The sequence below is a fragment of the Boleophthalmus pectinirostris genome, unplaced genomic scaffold, assembly GCF_026225935.1.
Source record: "Boleophthalmus pectinirostris isolate CB_2022bp ecotype Guang Dong unplaced genomic scaffold, ASM2622593v1 HiC_scaffold_10, whole genome shotgun sequence".
NCBI lineage: Eukaryota > Metazoa > Chordata > Actinopteri > Gobiiformes > Gobiidae > Boleophthalmus > Boleophthalmus pectinirostris.
In genome coordinates this window covers 31,497,161-31,516,723 of record NW_026570971.1, presented here as the reverse complement: position 1 = coordinate 31,516,723, position 19,563 = coordinate 31,497,161, and the positions used below count along the sequence as shown (strand labels likewise).

The window sequence follows — 19,563 nt, the reverse complement described above, 5'->3', positions numbered from 1 at the left end:
CTGATCCTGAATCTAACCAGGATAGCCACACTGTTGTACCTGAGCCAGTCTATACAGAATGTGGTACTCCTCCTCCAGCTCTTTCTGGCTCCTCTCCACAGCTCCTCTCTCATAGTGGGGGTCTGGGCTCCAGGACATCTGGATTTCGGCGGTGCCTCGCCTCATGGAGCGGCTGCGTCGGGGCCGGCTGGTCTTGGGGCCCTCTGGGACATTAGAGGATGAAGTGGTGTGTTCTACAGCAGGAGCCTGAGGAAATAAAACAGTTCCTTTAACACTGCACAATGTCACAATATTGTTTTCACAGTTTTATTGCTACTTTGCAGCTGATGTCATCAACATTCCATGTGGGTGGAATGCCAACCGTAAGCACTGCTCTGTCTGAAGATCTGTTACTCAAGTCAGACTTTAATATGAGCTTTATCAGATAGTTCCAACTAAGATTGCTAAATCTTACTTGGAACTACAATTGCTCATTTGTGGTTACTTCTGAACATTCCACCATAGACATACGTGTAGAACACCCCCAGTGGAAAGTGCCACAGTATGGCATTAAACTTAGCTATCTCCGTGGAGACAATGGAGTGTGTGGCACATTAATCGTACACTGTGTGGAAGCAGAGAGAGGTAGGTCTTGGGGATCAGCTGCTGGTTTCCTCTGCTGTCTCGGGCCGTGACTCTGTCTCCGTCAGGCTCCTCTCTGATGATGGTTACCACCTCGTTACGGTCCCAGGGGAACTGGCCTAGAACAGGGACAGATTTCATCTGCTGAACTTTTAAAGGACCCGTATATTACACTATTTTCTGATCTATGTTATAATGTTGTTTCCTCATCACAAACTGACCTGTGTTTTACAAACCCTGCATATTTAGGCTGAAAACACTTTCCACTTTGTGATGTCATGTGGTAATACAGGAAGTTCCCCACTGTGTTTTTAAACTCCATCCACCTTCACTTGAATCATTTACTGAAGAACAGGTATAACGGTAGCTATTAACTTGACAACTACCACTTCATGACATCATAAGGTTCAAGGGAGCATTTTGAGCTTTGGAGATGTAGAGATGACTAATAATAAGGGGCTATTTAAACATGTGTGCATGAAATGAAACACATCTTCAGGTATGTTTTGAGAAGACAGCGGGCAATATAAGAGGACTTAAAAGCTCACAAGAGTCCTTTTTGCATTATAGGACCTTTATTAAAGTTTGGAAACATATCTATGTTTGTAATTATAATTGATCTAAATGTCTAAATGCTGTAATAATAAAATCCACAGAAAAGTCCTTATTATCATGAGGCAGACGATGCCATAACATGCTCTTACCTCTGTTGTACCTGAAACGCACTTTTGCCTTGCTCTCAGTGAGAGGGGCGGGGCTCATAGGACTCCTCCCACTTCTTGCTCTAGATGATGATGTCACAGCCTGTGGCCCCTCCCCCTCGTCTGCAGAGGAGTCACTGAGCTGCACAGGTCTGGTCGGCTGTGGTTCTGACTGGACGCAGAGTTATAGTAGAGTTATATAGAACATGTTTCTGTACAGTGGGGGGGGGTCAAGATTATTTAGTTAATTGATTCAATTTATACTCCCAAAGAAGTATAATTCATGTAAAGTATGTTTTTTTATCTAGCTGTTTAAGTCACCTCATCTTTACTTTTTTATTCAGAAAGTTAGATTTTATTAACCTGATCACACACAGTGTAACATTATGTATCCATTATGTAACACACAGGTTACATAATGGAAATGAAAGACAATGTAAAAATATTTCACTGTGGTTTGGAGGTGTTAACCATGAATAATCATTAAATTGTTGTGTTTTTTCTCACAATTACCGTAACACTAAAATTGTACATCATGACATCCCTACTGTACAGTTTGTGTGTTTGAAGCGTTCCTCACAGTTAGAGCGCTGAACTGGGCTGCTGTTTTGGCCTGTTCACTCAGTCTTGTGATCTCAGAGCGATAAGCTGCCATCTCCTTCTTCAACTTGAGGTGGCGCTGTAGCAGAGCCGCGGTGCTCTGCTCATCTTTCCCATGATCCTCGGCAGTGAGGACAGGCTTCCTATCACTGAGCCAAGAGGAAACCTCCTCAGCCTCAGAGAAGTACTGCCGGGACAAAAGAGACAGAAGGAAATACTGAGAACTGAGCATGTGAAATACACTCGCACTCATACTTTATTTAGTATAATGATTCTTTTTCTTTTTAGCGTCACCTGTTCCCACTTTTTGACTGGCTCTTGTTACCTCTTGCTTCTCTCTGATTGGCTGTTTTGTTGTTGTTACCCATTTGACAGCATTTCTTGAAGTTTCTCTCTCTGATTAGCGGTTCTGTCTGACAACTCTCTCTGATTGGCTGTTGTATGGCTGTTACCTGTTTGATAGTGTTGGCAGCATGCAGTCTCTCCTTCTTGGCCTTGCTCTCATTGTGGAGGTGGTCCCATTGTTTCTGGAGACTTCTGATCCACTTCTGGACTGTCTTCTTTTGGTCCTGGTTCTGTTTAGAGATCAGGTCCCGACCCCGAGACAGAACCCCCTGAAAGACCACCTCCTGTGCCTGAAGCTCTGCCTCCAACACCTGAAGAACCAATCAAAACCAAGGGCATTGATACACATGCACATACATAAACAAACAATAGTGGTGACTTGGGCCGCATGATGGGGTTTAAATTATACCAGACTGTATTCAATACTGGCCTTTAGCAGTACTGGCTTCCTGAGCTCAGTCTCTTCACGTCCTACTACCAAAGTACATCTATGACATGTTAGTGCCTTATGAACCATCTCACACTCTCACTATAATGATTTGTATGAGTACAAATGCTCGCTGGTAGTCGATGATGTGACCCATGATTGTTATTTTCCTTGCTGTGACATCCACTTTCTTGTGGCCTTGTTTTTATTTGGTGACAAATCCAACACAACTCAAAACAGTTCTGTTTAGCTGTGCATATGTTATTGTCCACTCTTCTCTTTTAAATACAATTTTTTGATGATTTGTTTTGATTTGTTTGTATGTGATTTTAATGTATTTCTTATTCTGTAAAGCACACTATGTACCAATTCTGGTACACAAAAATAAACTTACCAACAATATAAGCTTTTTCGAGCTATAGTTTTAAGTTAAGCTTTTCAGTATCTGCAGAACCTCCACAGTGAGTGTTTAAGCTGTTCTTCGTAAAAATCAGCTGTACATGTACATGTACAAAATGCACGTACATGTACAGTCATACTGCCATATTCTACACTGATATTGTCACAATCAGATCAGATAGTAGACCTTGTGCTTGTGCATGGCCTGCTCGATCTGGCTCAGCTCTCGGCCCAGGCCTGACGTCTGCACTTGGACCAGACGCTCAAACAGCCACTGCTCCAGATCATCACAGTCTCTGAGGAACTCACACAGACACAACTGTGCCTCCAGCTGCCTCCTCCTGAACACAAAGTGCACATACACAGGATAAGGGTTGTCACGATACTAAAATGTAAAAGTCTTCCGATTATTTATCTTATTAGACTTTTTCAGACTGCCCAGCCCTTCACCCCCTCTACAGTGACACTTGGACAGTTTAATAAAACACTATGAAAATTGTCATGACATGATGGCAGTGTGTGGCTTTGGAAACACAACAGAAAGACAGCATTGTATTGGAAGGGTCATTCTCTTTAGGCCATGTGGAGGGTTTTAATTTTATTGTCTTTCATCAAACTAACCCAGAATCAGAAAAGCTGTATTGCCAGTGTAAGTGAAAAAAATTCACAAATTAATAGTGTAATAGATTTGTTTGCTTGTTCTGAACATTATCAGAATGTGAGAGTCCAAACCTGCTGCTGCTGAGGGCCGCCAGAGACTTGTACTGAGCATCTAGAGCTCTCACTCGGCTATGCACCTGCTGAGCGTCCTGACCTTTGCCCTGAGGAGAGGAAGGGTTCATGTTTACACTTAAACACTGAGATGAGCTGTAGTTTTCTGTTCTTATTTTCTGTGGTTGTTTTTGTTACTGTGCTGCGGTGTGATAAATGTAATATGCTGTTGCTTTGTGTTATTCAGTCAGAGAGAGTCTCACCCTGAGGAGCAGAGTTCAGGTTTAGAGTTACACATTGAGATGTGCTGTGGTTTTCTGTTGTTGTTCTGTGAGTCTCACCCTTAGTGCTGCAGCACTGATGGAGCTCAGAGCTTCTCCCTGAGCAGAGATCTGAGCTTCCAGAAGGTCCTGTTTCTGCAGCAGAGCCTCCACCTCCGTCAACTGCTTCCCCAGGTCTGAGGCTGCAGCCTGGGCCTGAGCATAGCACACCACACTGAGATAACTTCTATCTAAAGTGTACATGACAGACACACTTAAGATCATTATATTTAAAGATTTTTTTTGTTAAACATTTCTAAAACATTTTCCCAATTTGGCTATTTTTTAAGTTTCAAATTTTAAGTGGTTGGAATGTTTAAAATGTTCAAATGTGTATGTAAAATGGCCCTAACTTTTGCATGGAATTCTTAAAACTAGAACTCTCTACTTTAATGTAATTTTCAACATAGATTATTTACATACAAATTGCTTCTTGGCTGGTGTAAAACTCATCATTTATATTTACACCAAGTATTATCCCACCAAATTAAATCAAAATTTGAGAATCCTGTCCAGCACACATTAACAGGAAAATGGTTTTAAACTTAAAACCTGTACCTGCAGCAGTTTGAGCTCTTGTGACATCAGCTCCATGTCTCGGAGCATGCTCAGAGTCTGAACTACATTTCCCAGCGTGCCTCTCTGCTCCTGCAGCTTCTGCCGAAGATCCCTCCATCTCTGGCTGATGTTCTGCTCCCTGAAAAAGACATGTTTTTGGTTTCTTCTGTAGTTCACGCCTCTGTTCTGTCCTTTGCCATGTTTTTCTTTTCTTCCTTAATTCTGTCCTGTCCTGCACTTAACCTTTTAGATAACTATTATCCCCATTAGATTAACCCTTATTCCCATTAAGGTTGTACTCGTTTAGTCGATTAATTAATCATTTTATTTAGATTTTAGGGATTTCTATGGGACAACAGAAGAAGGGAGTAGTGAGTGAATTAGCTCAAGATTTAGTATTTTTTGGTATGTATATGTAAAAACTTAGATTAAACTCATGATTCACAAGTTTTTTATATATAATTACATTGATTCCTAGTATTGTTTTACTGAATAAATAGTTTTTGCATGAACTCCCCCTGCAGGTGTAGTCTTGTGAGTCTTTTGAGTCAATTGACCAATCAGCAGCATATGTTTTTAGTCTAACAAGAATATTTAGTTGAGCCCTGATTCCCATCCTATTTTGTCTTTCTCGTGTTGTTGTTACACACGTGTAACTGTTTAAACCGCTCGTACCTCCTGATGATGCGCTCTTTGCTGTGGTACCCTCCCCTCTCTATACTGAGGGCCATCTCTCTCAGAGCAGTGAAGCGTGGCTCTCGGGCCCCTACATCTGCACACAGAGCCTCCAGTCTGCGGCCCGCGGCCTGAGACTCCTCCAGAGAGACCAGTGATCTCATGTCCTGTCGACCAATCAGACGCAACGTATCCTCCAGATAACATTCTCTCAGAGATGCCTGGAGAGAGAGGACCAAGGACTCAGACCATTTCAATCACACACACAGAGGACTGAACCAGGATCAGGGCAGGATTTAAACTGGTCTAAAGCAAAATCCAAGACCTACTGACCCATACACACATTAATAAAGTCTCTATGAAGATGTCCTGGACAATAGGGTAGGGCTAGGAAACCAAATTATAGACAAGGAAACAGTGTATGTTATCAGCTGAAATTGACTAGAGTTTATAACAGGTAAACTCCCCGGGGAGTCCAGGAGGCATCCAGAACAGCTGTCAGACTTTGAGCTGCTCCTCTCAATGTGGAGGAGCAAAGCTCATGACCATAGATGGTCATGATAGGGTAAGAATGTAGATTGACCAGGAAACATTATTGTTCCCATTGTTGATATCTACAAACTATTTATTTATGAATGTGCATTGTTTATAGAAAAAGAACCTTGCGTTCAAACTTCTGGGCAAGTTGTTCGAGCTGCTCCAGCCTGAGCAGCGCGTCAGTTAAAGCGCGTTCTCTCTCGTGTTCGGCTTTTTCCAGCAGAGTCCAGCTCCTCTCAATGTCACTCAGAGTCCTCCCTAAATAAAGATCATTTTGTCGATCAAAACATGTTCATCACGGTTTGTGTCAATGCTATGTTAATGTTAAACTGACTAAAGATATAAATAAAATAAATGCCCACTCAAGAAAACACACAGTTCATTTTATCACAATATTTTTATCAATTATTTCATATTTCGTCTGAAATAACTGAAATAAATTATATGCCTTACATACACAAATACACCACTTGGGAGCAGAACCTCCACAGCTTTACACCGGTTTATAATGTTAAACAGACAGATTTGTTCTGTACAGTCTCCTTGGGTGTTTTGAAAAGAGCTTATAAAAATATGTTATTACAAGGTACAGTACCTTCTGGAGGGTTGTAGGCTCGCTGGTTGTTTGCAACTAGTTTTGTTTTTAAATTGAACAGGTGAGCCTCAATCGCCCCACGCTCCTGTACAAAAATAATTCTATTGTCAAAAGAATAAATAAAAAAATAAGTCCACAAGAACACACATGTTAGTAATAACACATCTATAACAAATCTGTATATTTGGTTTGTGTGTGACCTGGTATTTGGGAGGCTTTTCCTGTGTGCGGTAGGTTTTGAAGGCAGTCAGGAAGAGTCTGCATCTCCCTCACTGAGTTTGGGAAGCGTCGGTCATTTAGTTGCTTGATCTGAACACAACAAAGACAATGAGTTTAATTCTATATTGAACATATAGCTGTTGCTGTTTTGGAAGTAGTCTGTAGCAGCTACAGAATTAATATTTGCAGTAGTAATAGTAGCAATAGTATTGTTGCATTTCAGATTACATTCTATAGGCTCATCATATTTAACACAGATGTGAACAGTTCAAATGAATATTTGTTATATTTGTTTGTTATGTTATTTGTTATAATAAAGCAAGACTTGTTTGTGGGAGCCTAACCCCAATTTTGTAGTTTTTTTGTTGAACATCAAAAAAACTTTACTGTTTCTTATCAGAGATGCACAGACAAAGTAATATAGAAGTTTAGTAGAATCTTAAAATGACCACTGGTTATTACAAGTACGAGCCAGGTTATAAATAGAAATGATCAGATTTGTAAATTTTGCTTGTGGATATTTCTTATGAGAAATTGCTTAAGTAAACATAGACGGCAAATGATAATATCAAACCAAACCATAAAGCATAATTGTCCACAAAAAACTGTACTAAATATATAACAGCATTAAAAATAGCTGTAACAAATAAATAGCAGAACTTAAAGGTGCATTGTGTAACTTCCATCCGTCACCTTCTTGTTTCTATGTAGATGTAGATGTAGATGTCATTGCTCTGCTAGAGTGTTCCACAGTATGACATTAAAGCAGATCTACCTTGTATTTATTCAATTACAGGTGGTTTTATAACTCAAAAATACCTAAAAAAAAATAAAATAAAAAATATGACTGTAAGCAGGGTTGCTTCTCCACAGATCTGACCTTTAACTTGGTCTGGTTTGGTCTCCACGAAATTAGAAAAGTTTAATGTCTGTAAGGTTTACTGTAAAACATTCCATAACAACCAATAACATCTCCATGGAGGAAAGCATTTGACATACCCTCCATCAGAAAAGTTACACAATGTACTTTTAAGTAATTAGATTGTATAGTTATAGTTCATAATTTAATCTTCCACAGCTCAAAGTTTCATCATACTGCAAAAAATAACCAAAAATTCCCAATAGTACAAAAGAAAGTACCAACAATATATATTTACCCCCAAAATAATCGTCCCAGCTTTCATATATTGAAAGATAAGTCAATATAGTAGAAACTAAAAGCACCACATGCACCCAGAGATAGACTGCATGCTTGTATCATAGAGTCAGACTTATGTCTAAGTGTATATGTACAATCTATGGCTTGTACCTTGGTGTTGATCCAGTGCAGCAGGTCTGACACCAGTCGTTCATACTGAAGTTTCATCTGGTCCAGCTCCACTAGGATCCCAATGATCTGAGACACAAAAAAACATAAATATCATTATTATTAGTCCTCCTCACTCCGGTCTATACTGCGTCTGTGTGCTCTAGTATTTACGAACAGTATTAGAAATGTCCCTTATGTCCTATTGTGTTTTAGTAAAGATTAAAATAAAAAGAATAGATTTTTTCAGAGGTTTCTTAGACCTAAATCTGATATAACTACCTTACAATTATCACCTTACTTTCCATAAAAAATAATTATAGTAAAAATATAAAGTTCAACTTCAACCGCGACAGGGACGGCAAGTTAGCATTCGTTAGCTTAGCATTCGTTAGCTTAGCTCTTCCGAGTTTTCACCGTGTTTTTCAGTTTGGGGCTGCGTTCATTCGCTGTATTCACATTTCTTTTAATAATAGCTCTTAACGTGCACACTTTTGTGTGGTATGTTGAAGTAGGATATTGTACCAAGTGGAGAATTATTCAAATTATTTGAATCAAAAGGTTAGTATTCTGTAAAATTAAAATATCTTCAAGTATGATGTCTTACGCAATACAATGTCTTAACTTGCTATTGACCTTTAGTCAAAAAGAGTAATGATACTTTTTTTTTTTTTTTTTGTATTTTCTTCATGGTGAATGTCTTGCTGCTGGTTCACATGTATCCCCAGCTCCTAAAGGCTACAGTGGAAAAGATGAAGGCTCAAGCCATTAACCATCTCGTCAGAGATTTGTAGGTATGTCATGAAATGGTTAAATGTAGAACTGAAATGTAACCTCACCAATAATTTCGTAATTGACTAAATTGAATTTTATATATGCGCTAAGTAGTTGTAATTTTTGCCTTAAACTCATTCTATTTTTGTGATTAATGGCAGGTAGGTGTTTCTTTTAGGTCTTGCATTTAAAAATAATCTTTTGCTAAGGGGCTTTTCAAATTACCCTTCAAGTTTTTTATTTCAATGGTTCCTGTATACAAAAACATACAGCTCATGCAACAGAATAACCTGCTTAACAGGAACAAACAAATAATAATATATGCACCATAATATATTTACTATATATTTACTTTTTAATTTTTATTCATGGCTCATTAAATTTTCATTTTACATTTTTTGCAAGGTGGTTACTTGAATATGTTATATATATTCTATTCTATATTTTAATTTACAGATCGGTATGGACACATTTCTTGCTGGTTGAGCCTGGACGACCTTTCTACCTGTGACTGAAGTGGGAAGGACAAAGGTTTTTTTACGTCATCGTTGACTTGTCTGAATTTGAACACTTCAAGGCACTTCAAGGCACTCTCATAAACTTTACACCTGTATTCAAAGAACTGTCTACATACAGGGGTGTCAAACTCATTTTGGTCCGGGGGCTGTATCCAACCTACTTTGATCCCAAAGGGGCCGGATCAGAAAACTCATGGCATATTTACTCCAAAAATAGCAATAAGTTCAAATATTTGTGCAGAGAAACGCAAATCTATTACAGAAATCTTTTTTTTAAACTGATAAACTTTTGCTTTTACAAAATATTATAATATAATATATATATATATATATATATATATATATATATATATATATATATATATATATATATATATATATATATATATATATATATATATATATATAATATGCAATTTCAACACAATGTTTTAACATTAACTTGTTTGCAAATAGGAATAAGTAAATTTTTCTTGGAAAATCCTGCTCTCTGCGTCCACTTTTCTCATTTTTGACATTTTGCTGATGAGGGTGTCACGGTCAACAGTCAAAATGATAGTCCTTTAAGAGCGTTTGAAAAGAGACAAATCTTCATTTGTGCCTGTTCTGGTGGGTGGTGGCCACGCACAGAGGTGCTGGAGACACTGCTGTACTAAGCGGCACAGAAAATTACCAATATTTTAATAGAATATATAATTTAAATATTTTAGTAGAAAATCAGTAAAGTTCTTGGAGGGCCGGATCCGGGCCCCACGCCGTATGGTTGACACCCCTGGTCTACAACATGGACGTTGGATGTGTCAAAAGAAACCCCAAGAGTGAAAGACTGACTCTTAAAAAGTTTCTGCAATGTTAATGTTTCATAATTGGCAGGACTGCCTATATAATGGAGAGAAGATCTTGTTTCAAACAGTCAGACATGCTCCTCTCTTTTTTGGAGATGAGCATGCCTGAATTCCATTCAAAACAAGATCTTGATCTTGATCTCCATCCATCGACTGCTTGCACTGAAAAATCAACTTTAAAAAAATAAATGACAATCATTGTGACCAACTGTTAAGGGCACAGAGAATTCCTGCTGTCAGTTTGATTTAGCAAAAATAGTATTGTGTCATATAACATGTTAAATTGTGTTGATTGTATGATGTGCATTGTTTTAATACAAGTTAAGTTGAAATGGAATTTTATGGTGGTTTTCATTATTTTACGTTATTCTACATTATTTTACTACAAACATTATAAAATCAGCATACCCTTGTGTACAAACCATGTGTGAGTGTGTCTTTCTCCATAACTGAACTTTTAAATATTTTTCTCAGCAGAATATTTTTCTTAGTTAAATATTAAATATGTTTTTACTATGTATGTATGTATTTATTTTTCTGTTTCAATTCCAGTTAACTTTTTCTCAGTTGCAGTTTTCCATGTGTCCAGCAGAGAGCAGCCCACTCTGTACAATGGGGCTGGGGTGAACCAATCTTTGTTCAGGTGAGAAGCAAAATGTTTATTTAGTAAAGTAGCCGGAAACAGAGGCAAGCTATCAGGGAAGATATGAAGTTCACTCATTTACTTATTTAGCTTGACAGGTTTCTCTTCTTGGAGTAGAGCTGCTGCTCCTGCATATGGAAAGAGGCAGTTCAGGAGGAGGCCTCATGGAAAACCCAGGACACACTGAACGAACTATGTCTAGTGGCTGGCTTGGGAAGGGTTTTTTTTGTTTTTTTGTTTTTTTATCTAAATAGGTAAAGTGTACTATTAATCACTTGTGAGAGAAATTCATTGTCTGCATTTGACCCATTCATCACCCAGTGCTGCAGGGGGTCTACCAATGAGCTGCTGCCACACAGCACCCAGAGACCCCTTCAGATTTTGAGCTTGTCTTGGTGAGTACTATCTTAGCTGGAGGATTTGACCTGTTGTGTATGTTTTGCGTTGATGGGGAAAACTGGAGTCTCTTTTGTGGTACCTTGGCGACCCTCTTCTGCACGGTCTGCTCCTGCCTCAATTTGGAGAAGTAGTGGTAGAACAGAGACACATAGGTCATGATGGACTTCTCATCAGGGTGAGGAACTAACATGTCCTCCACCTCCAGAAGCTGCATGATCCCAAACTCCTGCTCCGATAGGACGAAGGCGTGGAGGAGGGCAGAGCGCGGCTCAGATGAGAGGAGGCGGGTATAGTCAAATAGGTCAGGTCTGTGGAGAGATGGGGGCTATTATATACTACTACTATTAGTGGTATCATGTAAAATTTCAAACTTGACTTCAGCACAATTACAACTGAACTATACCAGGTCTAAACCAGGTCCGAACATGTCTCACCTGTGTGCGTGTATGAGAGCGTTGAAGGCCAGTCCATCCCTCCAGCTGTTGGAGAAGTCCTGGACATTGACCCCTGAGTATCCTGCAGTTTTCCTCTGACACCAGAGGAGCAGAGCCTCTTTAGCCGAGCGCTGGGCCTGGCCTTCAGACTGAAATGGTAGAGACACAACTGTAAAAAACAACAGATCAGGACAAAAGCACAGGTTTAAAGGGCCCGCTTTATCAATCTCTGTTATAATGTTGTTTCCTCATAAAAAAATATAAATAAAAAATACTTGGAGTTGTGTTTAGTTTCAATCACACATGTTTAACACACAAACGCTGCATATTTAAGCTGACACACTCTGTTTCACCTTGTTATGTCATGTGCTAATGCAGGAAGTGCTCTTCTGTGTTTTTAAACTCCATCCATCTTCACTGGAATCATTTGGATAATTTTAGTCCTGGAGTTACCAATCTTTTCCAAACAAAACATAAAAGGTAGCTGTTAACTTGAAAACTACAGCTTCATGATGTCACAAGGTGGAACAGAGCATTTTGAGCTTTGGAGATGTAGTCAGACTAATAATAAAGGATTACTCAGGCATGTGTGAATGAAACAACCCTAACCCTAACCCTAACTCGAGGTCTGTTTTTGAGGAGGTAATAGTGTTATAACATGACTTAAAATTCACAAGAGTCAGCTTTGTGTAATATAAGGACCTTATTATTATGACTATATTGAAATAGCTCACATAGTTAATATTTATAATTTTACATCAAGTGGTGAAGAAAAGCTGGTAAAAAGTAGAAAATACACCACCATGACTTTACAAATAATAAAAAAAATCAGGATTAGAATTGTTATTAACAGAAGTTATATTTGATTTGATTGTTTACCTCCTATTTGGGGACACAGTTGAGTCACGTTTATGGGATTTCATATTAAAATCTTACATTTCCTTTATAATAATGTGAAAGTGGTTGTGTGAGCTGGCATATGCACCATGAGCTGTAGTGTATCACCTCCTCTTGTGTGATTAACCCTGCAGTACCTCAGGCTCTTGGATGGTTCCGATTTGGAAGCGCAGGATGATGATCCAGAGCAGGCCCAGGATGAGGGTTCGATTCCCGTCCACCACATTCTCCGGTCCAATCAGCTCCACGGGGATCTTGGTCCTCAGGAAGCTCAGGGCGATGGAGTTGTTCTCGAGGCAGTGGACGCGGAGTCGAGCGCGGGTCTGAGCGCGCAACTTGGTCCCAGAGATCAGCTCCAAGAGACGAATCAGAACCAGACCGGTCTTTAGATCTGAGTACACGTCTGAGACCTCAATGGGGTCCTGAGGAGAAGAAAAAGAGAGAGAGAGAGAGGGGAGGATGGCAGACAGAGAGGGGGAGAAAGAGAGGAGATGAGAGAGAGGGGGATGACAGACAGAGAGGGGGGAGAAAGAGAGCGGTTCAGAGAGAGGGGGGGTTGCAGACAGAGCGGGGGAGAAAGAGAGGGGTTGAGAGAGAGGGGAGGATGGCAGACAGAGAGGGGGAGAAAGAGAGGGGTTCAGAGAGAGAGAGAGAGAGAGGGGAGGATGGCAGACAGAGAGGGGGAGAAAGAGATGGGTTCAGAGAGAGAGAGAGAGGGGAGGATGGCAGACAGAGAGGGGGAGAAAGAGAGGGGTTCAGAGAGAGAGAGAGAGGGGAGGATGGCAGACAGAGAGGGGAGAAAGAGAGGGGTTCAGAGAGAGGGGAGGATGGCAGACAGAGAGGGGGAAAAAGAGATGGGTTCAGAGAGAGAGAGAGAGAGGGGAGGATGGCAGACAGAGAGGGGGAGAGAGGGGTTGAGAGAGAGAGAGAGAGAGGGGAGGATGGCAGACAGAGGGGGAGAAAGAGAGGGGTTGAGAGAGAGAGAGAGAGGGGAGGATGGCAGACAGAGAGGTGGGAGAAAGACAGTGGTTCAGAGAAAGAGGGATGACAGACAGAGAGCGGTACAGAGAGAGACCGAGAGATAGGTAGGGGACAGTGGGGGAGAGAGAGAAAGAAAGTGAGAAAGTGAGGGTGGGAGAGAAAGGGATGACAAAGAAAGAGAGACGGGGAGGTAGACAGAGAGAAAGAGAGAGGTGTAAGGGAGAGGGGGCAGAGAAGATAAAGACAGAGAGCAGGGGCAATGAGAGAGGAAGAGAGAAAGAAAGGGAGGGAAGGGTGACAGGGGGAGAAAGGAAGAGAGAGAGATGGATGGAGGAAGGGGTTGACATAGGGACAGGGAGGGAGAGAGAGGGGCAGGGGGCAGGAGGGGAGAGAGGGGATGTAACAGAAAGAGAGAGATGGAGGAAAGACAGTCAGGTAGGGATAAAGAACAGGAGGGAGAAAGAGAGAGTTAGATCTGGAATAGAATAGACATTCATATTTGTACTTTGATTCTTTGTGTAGTAACATTATTTCCGTGCAGTACTTTAGGGCCTGCTCCTCCTGATGTCGTGAAAGTCTGAGTCAGGCGCTTTTGGTTAAACATTATGACAAGAATCTCAGTCTGCACCAGAACTACAACCAGGTTTAAGGTTTACGAGAAACAAGGGCCAGACATGACACTTTGCAGGAGTGGTGGTGTGATGCTAACTGTAGGCTCTACTCTGTTTGGCTTGTTCGACTTTAATCAGAGCTTTATTTTAACACAATCTGACCAGAAAGGGGTGGTTTAAGTTGGAGGTCCACTACTTATTCCCTTCTTTCGCCTATATGACAAAATGAATGAAGCACAAAGGGACCATGCAGTCTCCATTTTAGCTTAGATGTATTCCGAAGGCTGGCCTATGCTCTTTTTTAAAATGCACACAGCAAAAACTGGAGGTTTAAAATTTCAGGGTAACATATTTGTATTTTTGAGTTGTTTTTTAACACAAGTTAATTGGGGGTTAAATGGTTGTCCGAGTTATTTACCAGAGTTGATATTGTTGTAAGGTAATTCAACTTCCCCTTATCCTGGTTCATATTTTGTAGTTCTTATTTTTGCTTACTTTGGGGTATCTTTTTCCTGTAGTGTGCCTTTGGTGTTTGTTTTGTCTGCTTCTAGTTTTGAGTTTTACATGTCTGTTGATTGTTTGCCCCGCCCTAATCTGTTACACCTGTTTCTGTGTGCATATATACCCCGTGTTCTCTTCTGTGCTTTGTCAGTATCATGCTTACTCTAGTTTCTATTTTTGGATTTTTGAATTTGTTTTTTTCTGGTCTTTGGTTTTGTTACATTAAACCACTGAAGTGCAGTCCTGCATTTTGGGGTCGTCACCTGTTTCTTCGTGACACCCCTAGTGTTATTTCAACTTCCCTTGGTGTTAGTGTTAGTTGAGCCCTGATGAAGACCAAGTAGTCGAAACTCGCTGGCGTGACTTTTAATAAACTCACCGCAAACCCAAGTGCCTCTGCCATCATTTTTCTATTTTACAAGAATCTAGCCCTCCGGTTTGATGAGCACCTGTATGCGTAAGTTTTTTGATCCAGTGTAGTGCTCCAATTTTGTTATTTCTTTCCCTTAGTGTTAATTTGGCTCCTCCCACCCACCACTTGAAACACCTGTGAGAGAAAACCAATCTGAAAGAGTTTTGTACATAATTTCATCTTAAATTAACTCAAATAAAGTGTAAAAATAAAACACCTCTGTGTGTTGTTTAGCTAAATCAGGATGACCCTAAAAGTGTTATCCGCTTACTCTCAAAACGTTAATTTAACTTTTGATTTCGGGGTTAAACAGGAGCTTTGGTCCAGTGTTACTTAATTAATATTTCCAAAAACATTAAATTAACTCTAGAACAGATTGGACTCACATAAACCCTGAGAAAATGTTAAAATTGATTCTGTGAGAGTCAGTTTTAACTCTTCACTTTGTTTGTGTGAATGACTGTTTCCCACGCCTCAGTGAGGACATTTTCCCACTGTCTGATATCCTATGTGGCCCAAGTTTTCTCTGATAAAGAGCTTTGCACCGGCCCAAACATCTTATGATATATGGGAGCACAAAGTATAATAGGCTATCACATTCATTTTCTTCATGTGGAAAAAGCTGAATGTTATAAAATAGTAAATAGAATGTTAAAAATAGTAAAGTGCCACTACTCAGACAATGACAAAAATATTAATAAAATGTCACTTGGGACACTAGAAAAATAATGTTTATGCTACTCCGACAGTTACTCATCAAGGTCTAAATAGCAACACGTAACCCTTTAGTTGGAAACACAACATTTTTGTTCTTCGAAATGCTTTCACACCTAAAATTACAATCACAACCAAACTAGCATTAACCAACAGTTTTTCAGTTTTCCTGTTGATTATATTGTACTTCACCTTTATCTGGTCATTTCTATTTGTGACTGCACTCAAGAACTCACTGCATTACAACAAACAACTGCCCCCATCTCTATTAAACATGATTGGCCTGTAGAATATGGTGATGTCATCTGAAACACAGCGATGAAAGAGGCGGAGCTCAGATGTTTATTTTAGGCCTATCTTCTGACCTTTGACCTTTTAATGGTGGAGATATTTTCAGTCTGTGGTAATGACTTATATCTCTCCTGATCATCTGCATGAATGACTCTGAACAGCACCACAGTCATCTGATATCACTCTTTCCTCTCCTTCTCTTTCCTCTAATCTGTGTTGCCTCAGCCCTCTCTCTCTCCCCGTCACTCTCTCTCTCTTTCTCACGCTCACTCAGTCTCTCTCTCCTCGCTTTTTCTTTCTCTCTGTCCTTATCTCTGCCCTCTGCGATAAACCTGACACAGCAGCACTTCAGCCTCTCCCCCTATCCCTCCTCCGTCACTCTCCCCTAACCTTTTCTCCTCTTCTTCTCTCTCTCTGTCTCTTCTCCATCCCTCTCCTTCCCTCTCTCTTCTGTTTTCCCTCCCAACTCTGCTTCTATCTCTCTCCCTCTTCTGTTTTCCCTTCTAACCCCTCTCACTCTCTCTCTCCCTCTCTGCTGTTTTCTCTCATAACCCTCTCTTTCTCTCTGCACCTCCCCTCTTTCTCTTTCTCTCTCTCTCTCTCTCCTGTTTTTCCTCCTACCCATCTCTGCCCCCTGTCCTCCTTCACACTTTTCTCTCACTCTCCTGTTTTCCCTTCTAACTTTCTCCAGATGTGTTCCGTCATTCCGTGGATTCCTCTGGATCTTCTCAGACGTGTTGCAGTGTGAGCTCGAGGTGTTTGGGTCGGCATGAGGAGCATGGCTCTGTGACGAGGTGTGAGCTGGAGTTTGTCAGGTTTGTGAAGGTTTGTGCAGAAAGAGTGATGGAGGAGGAGGAGGCCAAGCAGCTCTGGAGCTGTGTGACCCTGTTTATGGTCCATGTCTCTGTAATTACTGGGCCTATCCACATGAAACAAAAACTGGCACATAGTTCAATATCTTCTCTGTACAAAAATGTATTTTTGTCAGTGTGGCCTAAAACTGACTATATAACCTGTCCTAAGCCCCACCTGTCACTCTTCAGAACACTTTATGCATGTGTTATTTTTATTGCTTTTATATTTTTATTATATTGTTATAATTGTTTTATTGTGTGATTAAAGCTCTGAATGAGCTGCGATGTGAACACCTGAATTTGCTCTACTGGTTAATCAATAATGTATTTCTCTAAATAGTTGACAAAAAATTATAGAGAATTTATAAAGTTTTCAGTGAATGGGGTAGCTCTTCCAGCTGTCTTCTGATAGGCTGCTGTGGATGCATTCTGCCTTGTGATTGGCTGTACCTTGTTTTTGGTGAAGATGCTGTTCATCCACTTTGTGAAAGTCTTCTTTTGCATCGTCATCCTTTGCTCCTGCAGCTCCCGCACTCGCCCTGCCCCATCCTCCTCCTCCTGCATCATGACTGCTCCACAGGGCGGTGACGTCACGGTCTGCAGGGGGTGAACGGCTGGAACATGAACAAGTCATATGATTCATGAATTAGTTTTGTATAAATCACTTCATGATTTTGTGCATTCTTTGTTCACTGCACGTTTGGTGGTGGCAAAAACACTCTAGTAGCCACAGCAGCCCTGGGGCAGACTGATGGAAGCTCCATCTTCATCTGGCCTTTTCCGCCACCAACCCTCACATACCACATCATAAGGCAAGCTGGGTAAAGCATTGTGCCCAAGGACACAAAAACAACAGTGCTGCTCTGAGGGCATGGGGAGTTATCCTGATTCATCATCCGGTTTCACTTCATGGAAATAGGCTAACTGGTATATTAAGCTTTTCCCAAATCCCATAAGAAGAAGGGCAGTAACATCTTTCCCCTTGATAAAGTTCACCAAACATTCTCTTTGTTCTGGCTTTAAATCCAAGATCTCGGGAATCGTTAACACAGAGTGTATGGCTCTTCGTTGATTGGCTGGTGCCTGAACTCACAGTTCCAGGGTTCTTGCAAAGCAATCTAATATATTCTGATTCCTGACCTAGTCACTGGAGAGAAATGAAATTGAGCGGAGTCACTAGGTGGCACCAGCCTGGCTAATGTGGAGTAGAAGGAGACACTCAAAAGTGAACTTCAGTTCACTTTTTCAATAAACTTTGTTTTCGCAGATAGAAAATAACAAATGATTTTTAGTAACAGCCCTGTTTTAATTTTTTAAACCACAAAGTCCTAAAGACATTTTGTCAGTGTTGTAAACAGGACATAAATGTATAGACATAAGTTTCCCTTCCCTGATGAGCTTTTGTCATGTCTGAAACTGATGTTCTTTCTGTTGTAAAAATGAGCTGGAGCTGTAGAACACTCAGACTGAACATGTGACGTGAGCAGGACAAATACACAGGTATGACTGTTATATGACTTTTTTACAGACACTGCTAAACCTGGCTTATGTTTTATGTATATATTATAAATGAATGATTAAACCTGGCTTGTGTTTTGTTGAGAAGTGGATCTTCATGACAAAGCAACACTGAAAATTCCTGAGGTCCATAAACGTCACATGCCTCAGTTTATGTTTGACATATTCACTGTCACGTTCAACAGATTAACAGAAAAGTGATGGTAAATAAACCCACATAAAACCATAAACATTTTCTAATCACTTTAATGTTCATCTTGTTTCAATCCGAACATCAAATCACACTGTACTTTTTCAAATCGCCTGTGATAATAAACATTTTTGAATAGTGCTTTTGACTCCATTACTCCATGACTCCAATTAGCTAAGCCAGTTTGGTCAAAAACAGATATATTATTGTTGCATTCTTAGAGAGATGCTCTTGTTTTATCTGGAATGTTCCACAGTATCGCATTAAAAAAATCTATCAATCTGTCACATCAACGGCATGATTCCATAGAAACTTAAAACCACACTGAACTAAGTTTTTGTGCCATGCTGTGGACAATTACAGCCAAAGGAACAACATTTCCATGGAAACAAGCATGATAAGAGTCAGGTTTGTGGAGAGCCCGCTCATAGTAAGGATGCATGTTTGTCAGTGCATTAAAAACACGCAGAATGAAAAAACGTATTTGAGTCTATTCTCTGGAAATAAAGTTACATAAAGTAAAATTTTCTGCATGCCTTATTTGGTCATGTTGTACATTTTTTGTATTATTCATTTGCTTATGTTATGTATGATTTGGACCAGAAAAGATACACAGTGCATCTTTAGGCCAATAGAAGTGTCTGGAGTATAGACCACTTTAAAGGTCATATATTACACAAAATGGACTCTTGTGAACTTTAAGCCATGGTAGAACACCTCAAGAGTTGTGTTTTGTTTTGTTCACACATTTTTGAGTAATCCTTTATTATTAGTCTGTCTTAAAACTCTCTGTTTCACCTTGTGATGTCATTGAATGTCAAAGTGGTAGTTCAAGTTAACAGCCATTTTGCCTTTAGTTCAGTAGAGAGAAGCAAACCATTGGCTGAAACTATCCAAATGATTCTAGTCAAGGTGTATGGAGTTTAAAAACACAGTGGAGCACTTTCTGTATTACCACATGACATCA

The 19,563-nt window shown here is 40.1% G+C and overlaps 1 protein-coding gene across 1 annotated transcript in view; it reads right to left on the bottom strand.

Moving 5' to 3' along the window:
- Nucleotides 1-17,452, bottom strand: part of sptbn5 (spectrin, beta, non-erythrocytic 5) — a 50,787-nt gene extending 33,335 nt beyond the window's left edge. The window contains 20 exon segments of the mRNA XM_055158327.1: nucleotides 40-246; nucleotides 604-740; nucleotides 1,326-1,399; nucleotides 1,433-1,494; nucleotides 1,903-2,109; nucleotides 2,375-2,578; nucleotides 3,281-3,434; nucleotides 3,826-3,914; nucleotides 4,146-4,280; nucleotides 4,683-4,821; nucleotides 5,358-5,578; nucleotides 6,019-6,152; nucleotides 6,490-6,574; nucleotides 6,690-6,740; nucleotides 6,742-6,798; nucleotides 8,018-8,104; nucleotides 11,273-11,501; nucleotides 11,628-11,776; nucleotides 12,662-12,946; nucleotides 17,339-17,452. Of these exon segments, the coding sequence (XP_055014302.1) occupies nucleotides 40-246; nucleotides 604-740; nucleotides 1,326-1,399; nucleotides 1,433-1,494; nucleotides 1,903-2,109; nucleotides 2,375-2,578; nucleotides 3,281-3,434; nucleotides 3,826-3,914; nucleotides 4,146-4,280; nucleotides 4,683-4,821; nucleotides 5,358-5,578; nucleotides 6,019-6,152; nucleotides 6,490-6,574; nucleotides 6,690-6,740; nucleotides 6,742-6,798; nucleotides 8,018-8,104; nucleotides 11,273-11,501; nucleotides 11,628-11,776; nucleotides 12,662-12,946; nucleotides 17,339-17,452 (2,820 nt within the window).
- Nucleotides 17,453-19,563: the final 2,111 nt, after the last annotated feature.